At 37.1% G+C, this 9,620-nt stretch overlaps 1 protein-coding gene across 1 annotated transcript; it reads right to left on the bottom strand.

Moving 5' to 3' along the window:
- Nucleotides 1-233: 233 nt before the first annotated feature.
- LOC104896313 (tetraspanin-8-like) lies at nucleotides 234-9,402 on the bottom strand. The gene is made up of 2 exons (XM_048647525.2): nucleotides 8,834-9,402; nucleotides 234-563 (listed from the first exon to the last, which is right to left on the bottom strand). Exons 1-2 carry the CDS (start codon nucleotides 9,350-9,352, stop codon nucleotides 258-260), a joined length of 825 nt encoding a protein of 274 aa, XP_048503482.1. The 5' UTR covers nucleotides 9,353-9,402; the 3' UTR covers nucleotides 234-257.
- Between the last annotated feature and the right edge of the window lie 218 nt (nucleotides 9,403-9,620).

Genomic DNA, 9,620 nt, shown 5'->3' with positions numbered 1-9,620 from the left:
TTTTCTCCATTGGCAATCAATTTCACTCCTAAACTTGTGTTTTTGTCTTCAAGGGGAAGCAATTTTCATTACCACTCATTACCATCTACAAGGTGGTATTGGATGGGAATGAAAATTCAAGAAGAAAAGTGGACACTTTAGAATAAATTAGCATTACCATGGAAATGGACAATGATATTTTTCACAAATTTACATACAAATTCATTCTCATTACCACCATTTATGACCAACTATCAAACGGGCCGTTAGAGAAACTCTTAAATGAGGGAACTGTAATAAGAACGGCGTGAACCACAGCATACATCAGGATTACAGAAAAATATGCCAAATATGATATGTTTGGCCGCTAGCACAACGATAATGATACCAGCCTCGAACCACTTGGCAGTTAAATCCTGGGCAAATGCACCCTTGCATGATTGGCAATCGAAGCAGGAGGTGTTTTGATGATTTTCCCATTCATTGCAGTCATTGTTAGAGTAGCTGTTGTTTTCTGATTTCATCCAATTTGTTGGGCTTATGTACCTGAAATTGCATTCGTCTGGGGGCTTGCAGCAACCAGACTTTTGCGAATGATTTACTACTTTATCAGCAAACAATATTGTTTTAAAATTTAAGAGCATTAAGCATCAACGCATTTCAACCCTTTTTATTTTACCAAATCTCATATAAGTCTATCTTATCATAATTTATTATAAGATGGAAATAAATTTTATCAGTAAATGGATACTTATAATAAAAGTGACGACCCTTTTGAAGTAAAAAGTGACATCTTGTCTAAAAGTGACCATTTAATTTAAAAAGTATCTTATAAGGCAAAAACTGATAAACTCTTGGTGTCTGATCATGAGAGGCCATTTGGCCTCTCACATGAGGTAGCAAAGTAAGAGAAACTGTACCAAAAGAGAGGTATTAGTGATAACAAAGTTCAAATTTGATACCAAAGTAAGTATAATTAGTGACAAAGTAAGTATAATTCGTTGCAAAAAAAAAGTATAATTGGTGCCAAAATAAGTATTATTGGTACCAAAACTCAAAGTTCATACCAAAGTTCCAGTAAGTAGATGGTGGACAGAGGTGTAGGATGAGCATCCTACACCAGCTCCAAAACGCAAGGTAAGAAGAATAAAACGCACCATTCAACATGCAAAAAGTAATTGATTTGACAGTCAATGTATATTCCCCTTACATCCACTGGACATGTCGAAAATTCAAAAAGTAAATGATTTGACAGTTACTGTTCACCATTTAATAACTGATTTGATGTCAACTGCCATCATTTCCCCCCATATAATGTTCACCACTTCTCTCTTTTCCACACTCAACCTCTTCCCATGTTTAATGATTTCGTTTTTTAAATTTCATCCTCTAGTTACTAAATTTTTTTGAGGTTGCAAGAACACAAAGTGAAGAAATACCATTGGCCACCCTTTTGAGAACAAAGGGAAGAAATCTGAAGAAATATCTGAACCTCTACTCTGAATGTTTGTTATTGTTCATTGTGTGTTATTACATTGTTCACTATATCACAAGAATTGTACTTTGGATGTCTATTATTGTTCATTGTGTGTTATTGACGATTTTATGGTAGCTGTTATCGTACATTTTGATTTTGTTAATGAACAACCACGAAGCCAAGAATGGAAAAAATCTGAAGTAACCCAATTCCTGAAGCTGATGTCAAGTGAGTAATTTGCAATCTTTGTACACTGATGTGTTGACGTTTGTTCACTAATGAAATTCAATATGTACAATTACAGTCATATACCTCATAGTGCTCCAGGTGCCACAAAAAAAAACTCAATATGGGTATTAAAACAAAAGGTCAACACATAACAACATGATTGTAACCCAGTTAATGTACATGAATGTCAACAAAGTATACATGCAAGGTACGTACATGTACATGCAACTGTATGTCGAGCTAATAATAAAAAAAAGGTACCGCAACCAACGTAAAGAAGGATAAATCACAATGTACACTGATGATCATTACTTTGATCACTAAAAATAAGGATACATTATTATTGTTTGATTGAATGTTCACTAGATATGACTCAATGTACAAATGTTCTAGCAAGATTGTTCAATTACTAAGCCTGAATGTACAATGTTGTTATGACTGGATGTTCAAGTTATTTTATAGAGCTGACTTTGTTCTGTGTACATTAAAGTTGCGTTAATGTTCACTGTGTATGACTAACTATATATTAGCTTCACTAACATGCGTGCATAACATATTTTATAGACACAAACAAAACAAAAAAAAAACTCAATATGGGTATTAAAGCAAAAGGTCAACACATAACAACATGATTGTAACCCAGTTAATGTACATGAATGTCAACAAAGTGTACATGCAAGGTACGTGCATGTACATGCAACTGTAGGTGGAGCTAATAATAAAAAAAAGGTACCGCAACCAACGTAAATAAGGATAAATCACAATGTACACTAATGGTCATTACTTTGATCACTGAAAATCCCCAAATATACACTCGTATATTATTGTACATCAAACCATATGCATTTGTACATTAAAAAAAGTTTTAAAAATGCAAAACAGAAAATAAAATCAAATATCAACATTTGGAAATTTATAATAGAAATGAATGAAAATAAGTGAGAAATAAATGAAGAACAAAATAAATGAGATAGAGAATTGAAATGGTTCTTGAAAAATAAATGAGAGAGAAAGGGAGGGAATGAGTGAGTGATGAGAGAGAAAGAGCTGGCCCACTTTCAAAAATACTGCCAAAAGCCTGCCAAATTTTGCCTCCCCTAAAACTATCAAAACGACGTAGTTTTGGGCAAGATGTAGGATGCTCATCCTACACCTCAGTGCAGGATCTGATTTGCGCCAAAGTTCACTTACCCTAGGTACCAAATAAGAATTATTTTGGTATTAGAACCAATTTTACTGAACTTTGGTATAAGTTGATACCAAATTTCAACGTATGTTTTTTGTATTTTTAGGCAAAAAGTCAAAGAAAATTGAGGTGGTTTGTTGTAAGATTATCTTACACAAGACTTACTATTCTTAGTCAACTCTAATGCGTAAAGAAAAATAATATATGTGATACAAAACATTACAAAGCACATGCTCTAATATGATTCCATTCTGAATTTTTCGGTAGTAATTCAAAGATCTTACCAATCAAATCAGTAGGCTTATTATGAAGTATTATAGAGGGTAGAAATACAGCACATAACTACAAAACATATCGTGTACAAATATGATACAACTACTAAATGGGTAATATTTACATTGATCTGCCTTATTTTTTAATTTATTCACTTTCGCTGTAATTTTAAATTACAAATTTTTGCATTCTATTAAAAAGTTCGTAAATTCATCTTTTGTAATATGTAGCATATTTGAAAGGAACTAAATTCTAATTTATTTTATATAAATAATCATGTCTTTTATCATCTTTAGCTTGATTATATTGGCCTATAACATAGGCATCTCTTCTAGGTACCGTTCTCGAATTCGGATATGTGCAACGAAATGTGCTACTAATAAGGATGCTTTCCATCCGTCTCATAATACATTACTTTTATTGTACTTTTATATGTCACAAAATACTTTAGTACTCAATATGTTAGGTCGATAAAAGGTTGCATCGTAAAATATATAAACGCTATTATCTCGACTCTCTCTAAAGAATCCCCCAAACCCTAAAAGCACACAACAGCCTGCCGCCCAGCGCAGGCTCGCTGGTGGCCGGCCAGAGCGTCGTATCGCTCTCCGGTTGCCGGTGAGCATACATGAAGTTCGCACTATAGTTGTCGCCGGTGGCCGTTTTTCTGGTCTTCCATTTCGTTTCGTTTCACGTCTTTCTTGTTCTATTTCACGTCTTTTTTCTTCCCTCGCTCTCCCACGTTCGCCGTCATCGGTCTCCCTGTAGTTGTCGGTCTCCCTCCTTCCCTCTCCCTTGTTTGCAGTTTCGCTCTCCCTTCCCCTTCCCTTGTTAGTGATTGTAGTTCCCCTTCCCTCCCTTGTAGTTGTCGGTCTCCCCTTCCTCGTAGTCACGTTACTCCCTTCCCCTGTCTCCCCTTTTCCCTGTTTCATTTTTTTTGTATTGTTGTTGGTATTTTTTGGTGTTGTTGTTGCTATTAGTTTAGGGGCTATTTTTTTTCACTCTGTGTCTCCCCTTCCCCGATGTAGCGTACATTCCTTTCCCTACCCTGTTTCCTGTTGGCTTCGGCGTTGAACATGACTCTAGTGGTAGGTTTCCTAGTTTGTTTTATACTCCCTCCGTTTTTTTTAGATGTAACATTGGACTTTTCACATTTGTCGAGGCACAACTTTGATCGATAATATCTCCAATTTTATAAAAGTAAAAATTATAAAAAATATATATTTGGAATGTGTATACCGTGACGAATCAAATAAGATCCCACATGACTATATTTTTTCTTATGTATAAATAACAATTAGTGGTCAAAGTGTATTGGATGAATAGTGCCCAAAGTCAATATGTTACATCTAAAAAAAATGGTGGGAGTATTTGTTTCATGTTTTACTCTTAGTTTAGTTTCTTCCAGATCCAATTACCCTTTCTTTTTTGTGTATAGTTGTGTTTGGGTGTTATCTTGTGGTGACCGTTGGGCAGTATAAGGTTCTTAGTTTCCTATGACAAAGGAAGATATAGGAAACCTGGTTAATAGAACCAATGATCCTGGAGTTGGTCATGGTCTGATTTATGCTGCTTTAGGAAGTCAAATGTTGGGAAAGGTGAGAGGAGGCTATCAATTTAGATATGTTGTGCATCGATCTTCTAGTTTAAGGATTGCAATGTTGGATCTTCAGATCCGTAAGTTGAAGGAATTCCGTCAATCTAATTCACCCCAAATTCTCATGATGGCTTTAGTCGTCATCACCTTTGAAAAATGCATTTTGTAGGAGGCCTTCCAATTTGATTTGTGCATTCTGAGTTTAGGTCTAGTGAGACTAAACTCTTACCCTTGTAGCAGGGTCAAAAGTCACCAAAGGGCATGACTTCTTATTAGTTGAATCAGTAGAATCCTCGATGTTTATCTTCAAGGACTTTGGGATTTAGCGTATAATGGATATTAGGGTCTACTAGATGTAATGCAGAAATCTATATCTGAAGGTTGTTAGTGTTTCGTATTTCAACAGGTTTCCTCTCATATCAGGTCTTTTCCATCAAGACATATATAACCCAACCCTACCCACCATCGTTCAAGATATGTCTCATTTGGAATGGACGAAAAATAGGTGGTTTTTCTTCATTAAGTATGTAAAAGTAAATGAAGCTCATGTTAGTTTCAGTTTATTTTGTTGGGAAATTTCATCAGGTACCCCTGAGGTTTGACGTAATTCCCAAATTACCCCACATTTGGGGAATTCCTCATATACCCCCGAGGTTTGTGTTTGGGTCTAAAATACCCTTACTCTTGACGGAATCCTAACGCCGTTAACTTTTTTTTCTCTCTTTCTTCAGTTTTCTCTCCTTCCTCCCACCTTCCTCCATGGATGAACCTCCAAGCTTTCCTTGTGAGCTATTCTTCGTCTAAATTCCCAAATAAGATGGTCCACATTTTAGGCTTTCTCTCTTCCTCTCTTTTTTCCCTTCTCGTTTCCACCCATATTCCGCCGGAAAAACCGCCGAGATTTCGCCGGAAAAGCCCACTTCTCCACTTAATCGCAGCGTCTCGAGTTCTTCGTGGGCTGTTCTTCGTCGACAAATCTGAAGACTTGATCTGAAAACAGATATGAAACTCGTTGTTCTTCGTCGCTGTTCTTCGTCGGCTGTTTTGTCGTTCTTCTTCGTCACGTTTTGTCGTTGTTCGTCGACTGCTCTTCGTTGGCTTATCGAGTTCTTTGTCGAAGATCGAAGACTCGAAGATAGAGTCTTGAAGATTGAAGACTCAAAGATCGACTCCTTTAAAAAAAATTGCGAAATTTCTGTTCTTTTTCTCATTTTGTTTGTTTTTCAGATTTATTTTTTCGTTTTTCAATTGTTACATATTTGTTTATTTTTTCGTTTTCTTTATTATTTCAAATCAGTTTGGAGGATGGTGGGGGATGATGGGAGGAGAGAGAAAGCTTGGAGGTTCATCCATGGAGGAGGGTGGGAGGAAGGAGAGAAAAAAAAGTTAACGGCGTTAGGGTTTCGTCAAGAGTAAGGGTATTTTAGACCCAAACACAAACCTTGGGGGTATCTGAGGAATTCCCCAAATGTGAGGGGTAATTTGGGAATTACGTCAAACCTCAGGGGTACCTGAGGAAATTTCCCTATTTTGTTTGGTTGTATTAGCATTAGGTTGTACTCATGTTGTTTAATTAATGCAAATTTTCTCGATGTAAAAAAAAAAAAATACTTTAGTAATTCTCATTGTTTTTTCTTTGTTGGGACAAGCATTCTTGCATCTATCCCAATTATTACTTTTTATTAATCTACCTTCATCATCTTTATCTTTTATTTTGTCCACTTTTTAATCTCAATGTATTAGAGCAAAACCAATGGTTAGACCAATCTTTTGGGTCATTAATTATTTTATTACTTTCTCTTTCCTCCACCTTACTTATACCCAACTTACTCAAAAATCCCTATTTTTTTACTCTCACTGGTTAAGACTGATTTTCAGGATCATTAAACTCTCTCTTCTACTTAGAGATAGCCACTGTTGCAGGCTAGTCTGTGATCCCTAGTGGGACGGGCTGAGATTTCACGGCTCAGGACCAAATCGTGAAATTCACGGTTTGGGTGGACTGTCCATGGGCTGAAAAATCTTAGCCCATGCCGGTCTGTTATCGATTTTCACGATTCGGGAAGCGATTCTGGCGGTTCGTGGGCCTACCAGGTTGGCAGGTTGGCATGAGATTTTTTTTCAAAGTTATATAATCAATTATTATTGATACATAATACCTTTCATATTAATTAAAATATAAATAATTATTAATATTAATGAATAATTTTATTATTTTTGAGTTTGATTGAATTATAATATATGCAATTCGATTAAAAAATATACAATTTGATTCAAATGTACACAATTTGGTTGAATAATTACTTGGGTTGGGCTGGTCTGGTTCATGGACTAGGTTGGACCGCTTTCGTAGGCCGGGCTGGGTGGTTTTAGTAGTGGGTTTTCGTTAGTTGGGCTCAAAAAATCTTGCCCACGATCCACCCACCAATCTGACGGTTCGAGCAGTGCTGGATCTGGCTTTTCGCGAGCTCAACCCACATGGCCCAAGAAACAGGCTGGGCTAAACGTATTGTATTGACCCGCACTGTTGGCCATCTCTACTTCTATTATTTATTATACTCCAAAAAATCAAAACTAAAATAGCTACCAGAATATAGTCTTGTCAGATGTACACCATAAAGTTTTGCAAGATACCTTTTGCTGACAATTTTTCGGGATGAAAGGTTCATCTCGATGCCCATTTTATATGTTTGTCCTCCTCTTTATACTCTCTCTCCTATTTTGTATTATGACTTTTTTCCTCTGTCTCTTCATAAACTCCCAAAAGTTCAACTATTGGTTTAAGTGGTATACAACTCAAATTCCAAAATTTAGATCTTTAACAATTAGCGTTATGGTTATACTTGGTCGTTGAGATGGTCTGATGGATCGGAAGTACCGAAGTAGTATCCACTTAGGTTTGGTAATCCTTGAACTTAAGAATTAAAAGGAAAAAAAAAACCATTCCTCTTGTGTTTCTTAATTGTTCTCGCGAAGTTACTACACATGTAGTTCTAGGAGCATAATAGATAAAGTAAATTGAAAAATTCATTAAAAAAAAAGTTAAAACACCTAATAACCCCATTAATCACTCATCTCACTATGTTTGATATTTGAAAAATTTGCTAAAAAAAAACTTTTTACGAGTACATTTTTGCGAAAGCAAACCTTATAAAGCATTTTTTCCAAAAGAAACCAAAATCAATATATTTTTTTTTGCGAAAAAGTACAAACAACCTAGTATCATTTTCCGGTATTAACCATATAATTTCCGGCGTTGAGCACCTCTAGCCACCACTACCAACACCTGCGCCCAACCCCCTACCCACCCCTGCAGCCTCCGCTTCACCCCTAGGCCAATCCCCACCACCTGCAGCCCACCCCACCCCCACCAGCAGCCCCGAACCCCTCCGTAGCTCCACCCCCTCCCCCCTCTCCTCTCCCTTCATCCATCCCCCACACACCGCAGCCAACCCTATCCCCCCGCAGCTCCCTCCTTCGCAATGCAGAAATCAGATGCCACTACCATCACATGACTATAACGCCATGAAACCCCACACCACCACCACAAAACCCACAACCCATTACCCACTACCACCACAAATGAAACGGAAACTATAAAAATCGAAGAACGGAAACTATTGTTTCTGGGTGGTGCAGCGGTGGGGGGGTTCTGGGTGGCGCAACGGTTTGGGGGTGGACGAAGGCAGAGAATAGGGGGGAGGGGTGAAGGAGGGACGAGTGGAGAGGAGAAAGGGTAGGGGGGGTTGGGCCGGGGGTGCCGCCTGAGAGGGTGGAGCGAGGGTTGGAGGTTGCTAGTAGTGGTGGCTCGGTTCATCTTACAAAAATTATTTTGATTTTGGTTTGTTGTCGCAAAAAAATTTGATTTTGGTTTGTTTTCGCAAAAAATGCTTTATAAAGTTTTTTTCGTGAGAATAAACTTGTAAAAGTTTTTTTTTTTACAACTTTTCTTGATATTTAAATTGTTCCCCATTTACCTGGTTTATGATCATCATAGAACTATTTGCAAAAAAACTTGGTATTTTTTACGATGAAATGGAGGGAGTATCAATTTAATTAAAGAAGAAGGGAAGAAGGAGAAAGACGAAGGTACCTCAATTGGGGACAACTGTCTGTGACGAAACTCGTCAAGGGTGTCAAGCTGATAATCCTTGTAGAACTTGCTACATACATCATGGTTAACAAGAGCAGGTTTGTAGTAATTATTCCAATTCTGAGAATCATTAACCTTGTGTTGCATCCATTTAGAATATGATTCCAGATTATACTCCTCGTATGATCTCCCAGGTAAGGATGTTCCGCCTCCATTACTACTAACCACCAACGCAAAGATTCCAAAAGCTACCATCACAAGATATATTGGCACAGAAAGGGCTACTGAATTTGCCAAGGCTTGCTCAGGATCGCGGTCGATGGTTGCGCCATTTATGCAAAATATAATCAGAAGCGCCACCGCGACGACCAACATAGTTGTAGCTAAGAAGTGAAACCCATAACAGCTTGAGCTGATTCCAATTAGTAGCATCACTCCTATATAAAGAGGAACAGAGAAAGTTCCATATTCGAATATCATCAAGATCAGGGCAGTGCTTCTTACACCAGAATTACTCATGGTTTTTGCAAATATATTTTACTACTGCTGTATCTAGAAACAGGACTTTTTAGCTTGATTTGATGAAGGATCTCTGTTTGTCATCTTATATGCTATAGGACTATCGATTGCGGGCCTAAAGTTATTGCATTGTCGTACTACCTTTGCTTTGATTATTCTTCCTTTATTTTATTACCGCCTCCACTGATTATAATTTTCTTTTATTTGCAAGTGCATTAGGTATTTGTTTTTACATTTATTCAACAAAACTGAAATATTTACCTTAGTT

The sequence above is a fragment of the Beta vulgaris genome, chromosome 6 (genome assembly GCF_026745355.1).
Source record: "Beta vulgaris subsp. vulgaris cultivar EL10 chromosome 6, EL10.2, whole genome shotgun sequence".
Classification (NCBI taxonomy): domain Eukaryota; kingdom Viridiplantae; phylum Streptophyta; class Magnoliopsida; order Caryophyllales; family Amaranthaceae; genus Beta; species Beta vulgaris.
This window is presented reverse-complemented; position numbering and strand designations above follow the sequence as displayed.

Coding starts and splice junctions, on each gene's coding strand:
- LOC104896313 (XM_048647525.2), bottom strand. CDS start 9,352: ATGAGTAATTCTGGTGTAAGAAGCACTGCCCTGATCTTGATGATATTC. Junction 564..8,833: donor GACAGTTGTCCCCAATTGAG/GTACCTTCGTCT, acceptor CATTCGCAAAAG/TCTGGTTGCTGCAAGCCCCC.